General features: G+C 35.9%; 3 protein-coding genes across 6 annotated transcripts; 1 reads left to right on the forward strand and 2 right to left on the reverse strand.

Annotated features, from left to right (window-relative positions):
- Nucleotides 1–1,768: 1,768 nt before the first annotated feature.
- Nucleotides 1,769–4,246, reverse strand: LOC111485653. 2 transcript variants are annotated; one of them, XR_002718697.1, is made up of 2 exons: nt 2,865–4,242; nt 1,769–2,287 (listed from the first exon to the last, which is right to left on the reverse strand). XR_002718697.1 is itself a non-coding variant. In XM_023132632.1 (2 exons), exons 1-2 carry the CDS (start codon nt 3,889–3,891, stop codon nt 2,198–2,200), a joined length of 972 nt encoding a protein of 323 aa, XP_022988400.1. In that variant the 5' UTR covers nt 3,892–4,246; the 3' UTR covers nt 1,769–2,197. The 2 variants fall into 2 exon arrangements, 1 of the variants encoding a protein (XP_022988400.1); XM_023132632.1 differs by having other exon boundaries at nt 3,010–4,246.
- A 1,384-nt stretch (nt 4,247–5,630) lies between these two features.
- On the forward strand, nt 5,631–7,241 carry LOC111485058 (transcription factor MYB98-like). Its single transcript, XM_023131748.1, has 3 exons — nt 5,631–6,244; nt 6,355–6,481; nt 6,576–7,241. The coding sequence occupies exons 1-3, from the start codon at nt 5,631–5,633 to the stop codon at nt 7,239–7,241; spliced, it is 1,407 nt and encodes a 468-aa protein (XP_022987516.1).
- Nucleotides 7,242–8,597: 1,356 nt separating this feature from the next.
- On the reverse strand, nt 8,598–13,770 carry LOC111485607. Of its 3 annotated transcripts, XM_023132563.1 has the most exons (6): nt 11,693–13,770; nt 10,224–11,219; nt 9,471–9,696; nt 9,230–9,372; nt 8,786–9,085; nt 8,598–8,691 (listed from the first exon to the last, which is right to left on the reverse strand). In XM_023132563.1, exons 1-5 carry the CDS (start codon nt 13,361–13,363, stop codon nt 8,789–8,791), a joined length of 3,333 nt encoding a protein of 1,110 aa, XP_022988331.1. In that variant the 5' UTR covers nt 13,364–13,770; the 3' UTR covers nt 8,598–8,691; nt 8,786–8,788. The 3 variants fall into 3 exon arrangements, with proteins under 3 accessions (XP_022988331.1, XP_022988333.1, XP_022988332.1); XM_023132564.1 differs by lacking the exons at nt 8,598–8,691; nt 8,786–9,085; nt 9,230–9,372 and having other exon boundaries at nt 9,480–9,571; nt 9,652–9,696; XM_023132565.1 differs by lacking the exons at nt 8,598–8,691; nt 8,786–9,085; nt 9,230–9,372 and having other exon boundaries at nt 9,479–9,571.
- Nucleotides 13,771–14,441: the final 671 nt, after the last annotated feature.

Genomic DNA, 14,441 nt, shown 5'->3' on the forward strand with positions numbered 1-14,441 from the left:
AAATTCCATTTCTACTAATTTAAAATTTTGATATCCATCATATTTTAACATATATTTAAAGTAAAATTGAGTTAGCAACTTAAATATGGATTTATTTTGGATATAAAAATGAAATGAACGTCTTCTCTGAATAATGTGCGAGAAATGGCTATCTTACTATCTACCACGTCTACAAATCCTTCAAATTGTTGAAAGGAAAAAACTAATGTAATTTAAATCTAACAGGTCAATTAGTTCTCAAAAATTTTAAATTAGTTTTAAAAATTCTAAATTCGATAAAGATATAAAATCAAAAATTCAAAATTTTGAAATTGTGTTGGTTTTTTAAAGAATCATTTCATTTTTTTAGTTAAATTTTAAAAAATAAAAACAAGTTTTTCAAACCATTTTTGTTTCCAAAATTCTCACATTTGTAAAGGTAGATAACAGAAAATAAGTGGACGTATTCATAAATTTAAATTTCAAAAACAAAAATTCAAAAGGCTATTAAAAGATAGAAAATGATCAAGAAACCCGCTAGATTGTAAATTCCTATTCAAAATTCAAGCCATACCATTCCACTTCCCGTATCCAAACTAAAAAGAGCAAAAAGAACCGAGAAAACCAGTGCTTAGACTATGGTTGAACACTAAAAAGAATGTCAAATATAGAAATATTTTAAATGTATAAAGAGATTCAAAGAAACGGAAATATTATCGGCTGAATCTGGCAGCCATGGCTGGTTTTATTTTGATGGAAATTTGGCCAATTAGCTGATATATTGATATCTAACACTAACCTGGTACTCAAGTTCTCAACAAGCAACTTGCCAGAAAAAAAGGTAAGAATTGCAGTAGGATGCTAAATGAAAATTCCTCCCTTCTAAGAAGAAAGTATTATGGTTCAAGTCTTTAACTACTATGGTATTATGCAAGTAATTGTCTCAAAATATCTTGATAGGATTATTAGGGAGAGAACATTAGCCCTTAGTTAAGAAATTGTTATAGTGGTTGGGCAAAGTTGGGATTATATTCTGGAAAAAAGTATTATATTAGCCTCTCCAAGTGCTTGAAACTTTATAATTTTCTTTCTAATATTAGAAGGAATATGTTCATTAGTTTCTCCCTCAATTTCTGGTTCCTGTCATCTCTCTTTAACAAAGCTACTTTCAGAATCATTTGTCACGCCGCCATAAATTCTTTGACTACTATCAGACTTCGAAAACATTCCATAATTCCCAGTTGTTTTTTAATATTCAGAGTTCATAGTTTTCAAGGACAGTTGCTTTTCGAAAAGAAATTTGAACGGTCTGCCTTGTTCATGCGCTATGTCTCAATTTCAAATAGATAGATGGTTTCTGTTGTGTGGGCCAGAGTTGCGACAACTCCCCTTAGTTTCTACGTTTTACTAAACATTTCAATATTATTAGCTTTTCCATCTATCAGTGAAGGTATTGGCTTACAACTTAAAGAGGTCTCCGTAATGTTTTCAATGTGAAAGCTGAAAGGATAAGGGACTATAAGCACTCGTATTTAAAGTGAACTCCCTAGAAAATCTGTGGGATACTTTCAGGGTCCAATGGACAGCGACCGGCTGAAATAGCTACTCACCTATAGGATTGGCTTGGAAAATGACAATAATAATGGACACCAAAAATGTGAGATCCCACTTGGGTTGGAGAGGGCAATCCAAGAGCATGGAGACCTCTCTCTAATAGAGTCATTTTAAAATCTTGAGAGAACCCGGAGGTGAAAATCCAAAGAAGACAATATTAGCTCGTAGTGGGTTTGGGCCGTTACAAAAAAAACCTAAATCATGATTCTAGATAACATAAGTACCCTAAATCCTAAACTTAGATGTTCCATAAAAAGTCTGAATTATATAGCGAATGAAACGTTTTCCCCCTTCTTTGAAAGAGGAAAAAAAGGAGTAGATTGGTACACTAGCAGCTCATTTAGTTACCTTATCTGAACCACCACATAAACAGACTCCTTGTGGGATGTGGTTGCTTCTCTCCATGAAAAACGTGAAGACAACCGTTTTTTTTTTTTTTTTTTTTTTTGTACTTCTAACTTTTTGGTAGATAATATTAACTTTAACTAATTCAACTACGTTGAGGTTGACCTACATGTAGTAGTTGTTTTTGTAACTGATGTATATATAAAATATAATGCAAGAACAAACCATGGCTACTTGACTTGTGAAAGTAAAATTAAATTTAAAAGCCAAAAGTTAGATAGAAACTTACTTGGAAGATGGAACCTCCTTCATTCTCACCAGATAATGAGCATTTTAGATTCAATACCAACTGCATCACATTAGGTAAGAAAGTTAGGTGGAATATAAATATCAATCAATCCAGTTAGCATCCAAAATACAGTGAGAAAAAGAATTCAAAAGCATATCTAATGAAACTGGATTATATGAAAATGCGTAGGAAAAGCAGATGCATTATTTATGTTAAACAGGTTTACTAACTATTAATTGACCAAATTAAATATGTTAATAACTATTCTAATGTGATATTCCGTAAAAGAACCGTTCTAATGCGGTAGGCTATATATCAATACTACCTGTGGTTCTTATACAGTTGAATAAATAGCAATATTGAACGCTTAACTTGCCGACTTCCAACAAAGAAAGAGAAAAATATCATACAGAAAAATTGATCAACCATTAACAACAGAACCTATAATCACCGGAAACTCGCAAGAGGAGAGTGAAGGTCTAACAGAAATATGAGTCTCATTCTGAATCATCTTAATTCAAAGAACAAACATACAAACAACTTATAGTTTTTCTAAAACAGCACATAAAAGGAAACTGCGTTTTCGATGAGAAAAACAATCGGTAAAATATTTAGAATTATAGAGACGAGGACAAACCTAATTAAAACCTGATTGGGAACTACACTATTTTCTGTTCTTTTCAAATCAAAAGTTAAGGATCTCCAGCAATTCAACCACAAACAAATCTTCCGAATGGATGCAAATTCTAGATGGTTGCGTTGGCATTAGCCACATATCCTACCCAATGTTGTCTGTATAAGTAGGACCTCCTCTTTTCCGCTTCTTTCACCGTTCTGTTCCACCCATAACGAACGCTCTGTGCAGGGAAGGATGTGGTACCAAAATTAGGACTACTAGAGGATGTTGATAATCTTCTTGAATCATCTTTCTTCATCTTCGGTACATTTCCAGGCCGATCGTCCTTCTTAATAATCGCCGTCCTCATCGTGAGTGCATCCACTCCTTCACTCTTACTTCGAATGTGATTGTATATAAGATCCCGAAATTTCCACCTGTTTAACAATTCTATTCCTTTATGTTTCTTTTCAGGTAGTGTTTTCTCAGCGCTAGGAGACCAGACGCAGTACGTATCCGGTGGAACGCCTGCAAGACCGTCCGCTCCAGACGAGGAAACCGACGTCGTTTTACACTCCTCTTCGTTCATCATGTTTCTCAACGGCGAACGATGCACAGTCGACTTCTTCAAGTTCTCCAATACGGTGCCTACTCGTGAGCCGTTGTCTAGCAGTGAGTCCATATTGAATACCGGATAAACCGGCATGATCTGACCATTGTAAAAGATCTCATGAGCAGAGCTCGTAACTGCGTCTGGTTCTCTGCAGAGAACAACAAACTTAAATTCATCATCGTAGCCATTTTTACCACAGTCATCACTTCTAACTCCTTCCGCTGATTCCCTTGCATGGCTGTTGGACATATTTTCTCGGAAACGGTAAACCGAACCCTGGGACTCCCAGCCGTAATTATCAGCATCTGCAAACGGTTCCTCTCCAATTTCCCTAACAGCTGTGGCGGCAATTTCAGCGAGGCAACAACTACCTGAAGAATAGATGCTAAAAGTCGGCGACGGCGAAAGGTGTGTGGGACCTTCCTCAGCCTCCATTGTCAGAAAATTCGCAGTCGCGATTCTCAGAGCTTCAGAGAGAGAGAGAGAGAGAGAGAGAGAGGAAGCTCTGCGATAATGGCGGAAAGTCAGGGAAATGAACGCTTTCGATTAAGCTTTATAGGCGGAACTGGAATTGGAGAAGGCGCCAGAGCGGCTAATTTAAAACGATGAAACGAACGGCGGATACAACTTGCGCGCTTTAATTAATGGGCAGAGAGGGTTTTTTGCCTTTCATTTATGAAATAACACGTGTCAATAATGCTAATTAAGACCAAAGACTGTTCACACGTGCGAGCGACCAAGCCTAGCTCGGTTTGAAATTTGAACAAAACTACGGGCTGTGAAAGTGGACCGTGACGTTAGAATCGTGGCCCACTGGGCTGGACCCACCCAACCTTTTTTTCTTTTTTGCTTTGCCCTTTTCATTTAAATGAGGGAGATAGTGAGGATGTCCGATCAACCAATGAGTAGATGACGAACATTCAACCGTTCCCAAATAAAATCAAACTGCAATTCATAGAATCAAGCTCAAAAGAGAACTCAAAATTCCGGGTGACCTTCTGTGATATTAATTAGTACAAGACATCGATATTAACACACCAATACTTATTCTAACCAAAACTTAGGCGGATATTATAAATTTAGTAACTATCAACCTAACATTTTCTATTAATGTTGGGATGATTTGTGCAGGCTAGTTAGGATTATCAAGAATTAAGTAACAATTAAACAAAATTTTATGTAAATGCCTCAAAGTGTGATATTTGCTTCTTCTTTTTCGTACCAATATTTTGACTATTTTGAAGGTAGTTTTGATCCCTCTTTATCTTGATTTTAAATAATTCACGATTTATACTCATAGAATAGAACTACTATGGTAATCAACATCGAAAATAAAGAATTATAAAATGGTCGTTACATATGAAAGATGAAAGTAGGTAGAAAACTGAACGTTGAGAAAGTTGTGAAATAGACAGGGTAAGGATGAAAGGAAATGAAGAATTAGAATTATAGGGGCAACTTCCAATGGTATTGGATTATTCTTCTCCTTCTTATTATTATTATTAGACAAAAAAAATCATAAACTTATTGTCACATGGACTATAAACCAAAAAAAGGATAATCCTTGTGATATACTAAACAAACTTGTTAATTCTAGGAGTAATGTCAATATGAGTATAGTTTAACCGATATTAGATATTCAAATCTTCTACTCAAAATGCTTAAACTAAAAAAACTACGTAGAAATAATAGTATATGGATGAATCTAATATATATGAAATTATTAAGTAAACGAAAAAAGACTAATATATTTAAATTCGGTAATATTAATTTGAACTTATGCCGGTTGTGATCAAAGACATAAGTTCATATTAATTAATATCACCAAATGTAACATAAAAGTTTATATAATTACGAGACTCAATTTATTTGGTCCGTTTCCAATTGGACCGGATTAAATTGCCGAAAATTTGAACAATTTTTTTCTGAAAAATTAAAATGAATATGCATATACAGATTAAAAACCACATAAAAGAAAAATAGTCTGATTAATTAAATCACATATTGTGTGTAATTCTCGAACAAATTAACAGTAATAAATGTGATTTAATAGTACAATAAAGAATGAAACCTCCGCAATAAGAGTTGTCATCTTCACAGACAATATATAAATGAGATGAACACAAAACAATTTTAAATTTCCTCCTCCCAATTTCTCGTTTTTTCTTGCACTCATGGAGTTCGAATCGAGTCTTAGACAAAATCTTAGCTCCCAGATTCAACAGGTTTGTTCAGAAAATTATGCCCAAATCTGCAAGAATGATGAATTATCATTCGAAATTTTTGCATCAAAAGGTAATTATCTGCAAGAATTTCATAACCTGGATCATTTTCATCCCATTGGTTCATCGTCCAATCATCCTGTTATGGAAGACGAAAATCTGTGCAGTTTCGATCCTTTGAATCCATACTCATATGGGTGTTCTTCGAATAACAATATGGGCGTTGAAGATTTGTATGATTTTAGTAAAGGTTGCACTACAGATCAAAATGGTGGGTGTGGGCAAGTGATGGACAACTTCCAAAGTTGTGGAGATTATTATTATCAGAGGAATCAAATTGAGATAATGGAATTAGAAAGAAACTCCATGATTCCATTGAATTTCCAAGAAATAAAACCTGTAAATTTCATTGTAGCTGATGAAGTGTCCTGCGTAACTTCAGGACATGGCCATATCCAGAAAGCTATCATGAATAAGAATGCAACATTTCCATCTCTGTTAAGAACATCTAAAGTTCGAAAGAAGCCTACTGTGATCAAAGGCCAATGGACAATTGAAGAAGATAGGTAGACAATCCTCCCCTCCCAATTCAATAAATCTCAATGTTCTTAATCAAATTCTCATACTGAAATATCATTATAGGCTTTTGGTTTGATATTTGTCTAAAATTAAACAGGCTTTTGGTTCAATTGGTTGAACAATATGGAGTGAGAAAATGGTCTCACATAGCGCAGATTCTGCCAGGAAGAATAGGAAAACAGTGCAGAGAAAGATGGCACAATCATCTCAGGCCTGACATTAAGGTATTTTCAATTCCAAAATTGATTCCAATTTTTTCGTTTTCCTTCCATAATTACTTGAAATGTATAGGGAATTTAATCATGGAAATGAATGCAGAAGGATACATGGAGTGAAGAAGAGGATAGGGTTTTGATTGAGGCGCATTCAGAAATCGGGAACAAATGGGCGGAAATAGCGAAGAGATTACCTGGAAGAACAGAAAACTCCATAAAAAACCACTGGAATGCGACCAAGAGAAGGCAATACTCAAAGCGAAAATGCAGATCCAAATATCCGAGGTGCTCTCTTCTGCAGGACTACATCAAGAGCCTGAATCTGGACTCCGTCGCCGCTCGCCACCAGAAGAAAAGCTCAGCCACCTCCGCCGTCAACAACACTAAATCAAAAGTGGCCGATCATCATCATCATCAAACGCAAACCACTGAGTTTTGCCCTAACGATTGGACAGTTCCGAATTTCGATTTCAAGGACGAACCAGAGATTTACCTCGACGATAGTTTCTTTCCGGAAGGATGTAGCATCAACTCGCTCGTGGAAGATATTGCCGGCGCCTACGTTGACGACGCCAATAATTATGATCGGAAAAGATATAACGACAATGAAGAATCAGTTGAGTTTCGTCGAGTTGAAATGGAGAGATCGCAGTACCGTGCTCCGGTGAGTACGGCGGGCATGGTGGCGGGAATGGAGTTTGAAGTGAAGAAAGAACTTGATTTAGTAGAAATGATGATTCAAGTGAACGAAGTTAATAACTTTAAATAATGAACCAAAAAATATTTATTTCATGCGCTATACTCGCTTTTTTAATTTAATAAAAATAAAGATCACAACTTCTGATCTTTTCATAGATGCTACATATATAATGTTTGGAATATTTAATGCTTAAATCATGAATAAAAATAATCAAGTTGAAGTACAAGTAATTATTTAAATAAAAACTAATTAAAAATTTTAAATTTTAATAATTTATTGAATATTTTTAATATTTGAGAATGTATTCAAGTATCTACTAAATTTATATTATTTTTTGGAGCAAATTCCTTTTTTTTTTTGTTGGTTATTACAACTTTTTTATGATAAAAACCCGAGTATATGTTATTTTTTGGTTTTTTCTCTTTTTCGTGTTCAACAACCTTAACTGTACAAGTCTGTGGCCGAGAGCTCTCACATCCTACACACAACGACACAATTATTAGGGACGTGCTTTACCACTGAGGTAATGGCTCATCGCGTTGACCTCCTGCTAGGGCCCGCTATGCCAAAAGTAAGAAAAACTTCATCACTCTATAAATAGAGTCCATCAGCTCGGGAAGAGAAGTAGATCCCTCGATCAACCAAGAGAGGTCCAGTCCTTCTTGACCATTCATCATTCAAGGACTGAACAAAACTCATTCAAGGATAGGTGAAATTAATTAATTATTTTACGTTTGACTAATTAAATTAATGCTTAAAAGTGTGATTAACTAATATTATGGAGGATAATTTTGACTTCTCGTAATAATTATAAAACTTGTGTAGCATAACTGCTAATTAAATCCATGCTTAAAAGTTTCATTAAGACAGTAGTTAGTTTTTGCAATAAATAGAAAACTCATGCACCATAACTCCTTGACAAACGGATAAAGTCATTAATTAAGCTTAGCAAGTAATAATAAAAAAATAAAAAATAAAACTTTGAAACAGATACTCAAACAAATCATTATATTTTTAAACTAATAAGATATAATATTTGAAGAATATATTAGTTATGAAATATATTTTAGATATTATATTTTAATATTTATGTGATTTATAGTATATTTTATTTTATTTTTCTCAATATTTAATTAGTCACATTATAAATATTAATGGGAATACACATTTTCGATCCGAATTATATTTCTCATTCTTAACATAATTATATATTTTTTTTATTGATATTTTTTAATTACTAATCTGTTTGAGATTCACTTTTTGTCTAATATTCTAACTAATGCTTTGAAATATTATTTATAAAAATTAATGATAATGCAACAACTCATACTCACTACTAACTACTAACAGATATTGTAACTTTGTAAATAGTTTGTTAGACAAAGGATCCCACCATCGATATGAGATCTGACGGATAATATTATAGATTTGAAAAGAAAATGATTATTTTAAAATAAATAGTGTGAAATAAATAAACGGACATACTGATCATAAAATATTGTTACAATATACATCATGTGTTTATTATTTTAGCATATATATCCAACAGATTGACAAATGGGGCTTTAGAATTATAAAAAAAAATGGTAACCCAGACACAAAAAATAGGCACATGTTCAGAGGGAGGTGGAAGGGAGAGAACCCATGACGATGATATTCTCACTGTCTTTATGTTCTTTGGCAAACAGGCCTGATAGAGACCTCAAAGGCGAAATGGAAGTTGATTTTCCCAGAAATGAGTACACACCTCCATTCTCCTCACCATCCGTCCCTAATCCACGGCCTACCTTCCTTGCGAGCCTACCGGTCTCATCGACTCTAAGGCTCGCCCCACAATGACATTTCATGAGCTTTACAAAGCAAGGTTTATGGAATAAAGATTCACATGAGGCACATTTATCCATCTCAGTTTCCTGAAGGTTTTAAACGCGAAGGGTCATCATGGAATGCGTGGAGGGAAATTCAAATTCTAACGCAGTCTAGAATAAGTGTAAGGATTTCAGTATATTCAGAATATGGGAATGCAATTACAAGATGTGGGGGGAGGGGAGGGTTACCTGAAAAGGAAAAATGAGAGACAACGGGGTACTGCATGCTTGACGAGCACCACATGAAACGCCAGCATCACAGCACACAAGGCATTTCTCCTCAATGTGCTCCAAGATTTTCCTCGAGATGGTCTCCAGTATTGTAGGTAATACTGCAAGAATAATTTAAGCGTACACAGTGAACAACAAAAAGGTTGAACAGGACACAATAATATTAAACCAAAACTAACATAACTAAGTCGAAATCAACCTGCAAATGCCCCTTTGGATAGATCAACAAGGTCTCTAAGTGCAAAAAAATCATTGCTTTCAACAAGATATCTACGGAATCCCAGTCCTCTGTTAATTGACCTACGAAACGGGCAGCGAACATATGAAATCATATCTCCTATTTTTTTCCTCACACCCATAACATGAAGCAAAGCTGGGACCTTTGAGAGGAGAGAAGGATTAACCGCACTGACACAAAGCATGGGCTGCCAAAGGAAGTTCAATAAGATGTAAAAAAATTACTTGCCAACGTTCAGTAGTATTTCTACCTACTAGCTAACCATAAAATGCCTACAGATCATATCCAAATGCCATTGACTATAAAATTAGCATGCATTCATTGCAGTAGAAATAAGCAATGAATAACTCATTGCAAATGATTTAACTCTCTCTAGATCATAAATGTCCCTATCTTTTGTTCTTGTTCGACTGTTTTTTTACCAGAACTCTATATCCAAAACACAAAAAAATAGTTAAGATACTAGCCAACCAGCTGACAGTTCAAATTCGACGGCACTATAATTATGCAAGGACAGACAATTTCAACATTGCTCTCCTCTCTATTTAGCTAGTGAAAAAAGACCCAGCAGAACACAACAATCTGTTCTGCAGAGCAAAGGCTGTATATACCAATTACTCATATATCCCAATAAACTTTATATGAACTAAAGAGAACTATCAAAGACAATACAGTTATAAAAGATTAAATGGAAATTTGTTCTGCATAAAATACCTGATCATGTATGGAATCCAAATATGACTTAGCTAACTGAGAAACTGGATATTGAGTGAAGTCCCAATGATGTAAAACTCTTGCTGGTATGACTGCCATCTCATTCGTATGGCATGAAAAGCAAAACATCTGAGAGGTGTAATCACAGACTCGTGGTTTGCCCCATCCAAAACTCTGTACAAAGCCTTTCATCAGAGTTTTCTGATCATCAAAATGTCTATAACATCCAGCACACATATAATGCTGCATCTCCAGTATTTGTCTTGTAGATTTGTACGGCCGAATTTCAACAATTAGTGATATGGAATTCCCCAAAGAGAACAAGTTTTGCGTGTCAGACACACTTGCAGTATCAGGTGATTGAGGTACTGCAGTATCTGCTGTAGGAGAGCTGGAGTTTGATTCTTGAGAAGACAAAAACCAAATTAATGGACTCGGATTGGTTGATGAAAATCTTGAATGAAGAATAGAACATAAACACTCTTGAATTAAAACACTTCTTTCCGCAATAATGTCCGGAGAGGCACTCCCAAATAACTTTCTTGATCTATTATCAACTGCGGACCAGGGAGAGGGTAAACTCCACCCATGATCAGCAAATGATGATTTCAACTGACAATATAGAGAATAGAAATCTCGGTAGCGGCGTTCAACCTCCCACTGTTTCTTGTCACTCCATACCCTAAGTTTGTATACAGTGTACTCCTTCACCCCAACTAGTCTTTCACTGAATGATACATCCCCTCTCTTTTGTCTTGCCCCTATCACTTCAACCCCATCAATTTTCAAGTTTTCTGGGTTACTTGGATCAGAACTGTTAATGCCTGAAGTAGGTGTAGTTGATCCTCCATCCCTTAGTGGTAAAGATGGTAGTGACTGAGATATCTTATATTTATTAGTAAATCTAGCACCTGGAGAATCACAAGATTCAAGTAGTATTTCTTCCATTTCGTGAACAACTTCATCATAGAAATCATGTAGCTCAAGTTTTGCTAGCTGCATGGAAAAAAATTTGCAAGAATGTGAGTGCTTCAAGATAGGTATTCATTTCAAAGCCAACACTCATTGTACTTGTACATCGACCATACACTTGCAAGGGATTGATGACTGCCGGAGGAACAGATATACAATTGCAAAATAAATATAGAATGGACAGATACAATAAGTGAAATACATTGGATTGATGGCTCCTCTTATATTTAACAATACATTTCATCAGTGGCATTACGGTCCTTTCATCCCCTCGCATACAAATACACAAGCGTCTTAAAATGTTTATAGAATATTTCTAAAGATTCATTGGACATAATCTTATAGCTGAGGGAGCGTTAGTGGGACAGAGACAGTGTGTTCAATCAGTTACTAGGTGATGATTTAAGATTTTGCACAATTCGAGACAATTTTCAAGGCAAGTAAGAAGTCAAAGCCAATGATAACCGAGCATCATAAACAAAGAAATTTCTACTGACCTCAACTGGCAAAAGATGACGACCTTTTGATTCAGGTATTGGTGTGGAATGTGCCAAATCCTCACTACAGTCACTAGCATGAGTCAAAAGACGATTAGTTAAAGCAGCACCAAGAGGGTCCATTTTTGTTTTCACATTTCCTAGTCCTTGGCTATCTAAGCCTTGATTCACCGCTCCACCATTATCTTCAGTTTCTAGGATTTGAGGTTGCGTTACAGAGTTACCATCCACAGTGCACATGTGCTGCTTTGAAGTAAATTTCTCTGCTCCTGTACCAACTTCAGAAATATTACAAACAAGACATTCACCGTTATATGCAGTTTTATCAGCAGCTCCTGCCTGATTATTAACCACAAATATATCCTTTGCATCTTGATCTAATTCAACACCGTATGAAAAATCAGCTGCAGTTAAAAAAGTATTGTTTGCAATTTCCTCCAACTCGTCAAAAGACTGGACTTGACAGATCGCCATAGGAATGTCCCGCACTTGAATCACGTCGTTTGGTCTTTCAGCAGTTGGCACAATCATACAATCCCCAGAACTGCAGTTAACTTTCTTCAGAAAATTTGTGCCAGCTTGTTCTTCTTTGCAGGCTAAGAGCATCTGTTTTCCATCTTCTCTCGTCATTCCACTACCATCACAAACACCGTTAACAGTCAGAGAAGAGGAATTCAGATTGCACGGTATCCTTTCCTGGAGTGCATCCGCAAAATCATTCCAATCATCTGAACCGAAAGCAACAGATGAATTGATAAGCAGTGGATTTTCATTTGCCATGTCAGTTTCTGGAAGAATGCGTGCATTATTATGCAGGAAAGTTTCATCCCTATGATCACCATCAGATAAAAAATTATACATTGAATCCTCACTCTCTGAATGCTCGTTCTGGGATCTATCATTATCCACATCCAATTCACCGTCAGACTTTTTCTCAACCGTGCAAGGTAGAAGACGTTCTTCAAACCTTTGTCCTATTTTCATACCAATCTCAACCGTACTTCCTTCAAAACATCCCATATGAACTGCTTCATTGGTAACATCTCCAAGAACAGCATCCACCTCCGTTCCCGATTCACTGGCTTCTGTCCCTATAATGAAGCCTTCTTTTCCATCTTTGCTGTTCTCCACCTTCTCGGACCGGTTAGTCATATCTACCCCACATAATAAATCCGATGTGCTCTCAACCTTCCAACACAAACCTTCGCCATTAGCTTCAAGTGAATCAATAAGCTCACCCGTACCGTACAAATTCAACCCACTAGACCTATGTTTCGTACTCGGCTCTTCACGAGTGATTTCATCGTGCAGTTCTATCATTCTATAGCCTACGATATTCGTATCCATCGAATTCATCTCGTTCCCTCCCAAAATGAAGTTCTCCAGGCCGCCATCATCACTGAACCCATAATTCCTCGCATACGCAAATTCAGAATCGATGCAATCGTTAAATACTGTAATCGTGCTGCGCATACTTGGCGTTCCCATTGCTGAATTCGCACTGCAATACCTCTCGAACTCGGAATCTCCGCAGGACGAATACCTCGAAGAAGCTGGCGATGCAACGGAGCAACCATCGACATTCTCGACACCCCAAGGTGAAGATGAATCCAATAGATCGGCAGAGGCGACTTCCGAGAAGCCCTCACAATGCCCGTCACCATTGATCATTGAAAACCATAAAAATGAACAAAAAAAACTAAAAACAAAACACCGAAAATAGGAAGAACAAAAACTAAAACCAAAAATTCCTACGGAATTAACAAAGAAAACCTCCAATCAATTGTATCACGCTCAATAGAGACCAGATTGTCAACACAATTGCAAGCCGAAACTAATATTTGTAGAATCATAGCCAATCGTGGAATCAAGGTATTCCGAAAAAAATTCGATTCAACGTCGATAAGAACAAGATAATAGCTAAATAGAACAAAAATCACCTACGGGATTCAAATTGAGTGAGGCTAAGGTGGTGGCTAAAACAGAGAGGATACGTAAAAGGGAAATGGGAGAGGAAAAAGAATTTCAGGGTCGGATTCGTTGGCCACGAAATGCAGTTTTTCCCTCTTTTTTTTCATTCCCTCTTCCTTTTCTTTTGATAGAGAGAGTATGGCCACGTCATCAAATCCTACAAAAAAAAAAAAAAAAAAAAAAAAAAAAAAAAAAAAAAAAAAAAAAAAAAAAAAAAAAAAAAAAAAAAAAAAAAAGTAAAACCCGGTCTTACCCGCGGTTTTGAGTCATTAGCCAAGTGGAGACAAAAGGATCGAGGTTAACGTTGATTTGTTTGTTTCTTATTTTATTTTTTTAATTGCATTGTTAATTTTGGCATGAGTAAATTACAAATTTGTCCTTCATAAATTACTTACTTTTTATTTTAGTACGTTTCTTTTGTATATGTGTGCAAGTTCATTTTATTTTAATGTACTCCATCAGCTTAAAAAAGGCTTTTTATAGAGAATCGAAGGACCGTTAACGAGCAAAGCAATATTGGCACATTTAGCGGTTTTTGTGGCTTTAATGACGACTCGACATATGAGATTGACACGCCACTCGGTTGACGTTTACTATTCATTTTTTTACTTATCCCTAATTTGATTTGTGGGTGACTTCGCGTTCTGAAACTGCAATTGAGAGAGACATAGCTTTGAAGTTTCTCTTAACCGGTACATTGTATAGCTTTGTGATGAAATTTTTTTAATTCTTTCTTCTTGCTCTTGCTTGTGATCTCCTATGGCGTACTTGTGGGGTT

The sequence above is a fragment of the Cucurbita maxima genome, unplaced genomic scaffold (genome assembly GCF_002738345.1).
Source record: "Cucurbita maxima cultivar Rimu unplaced genomic scaffold, Cmax_1.0 Cma_Scf00010, whole genome shotgun sequence".
NCBI lineage: Eukaryota > Viridiplantae > Streptophyta > Magnoliopsida > Cucurbitales > Cucurbitaceae > Cucurbita > Cucurbita maxima.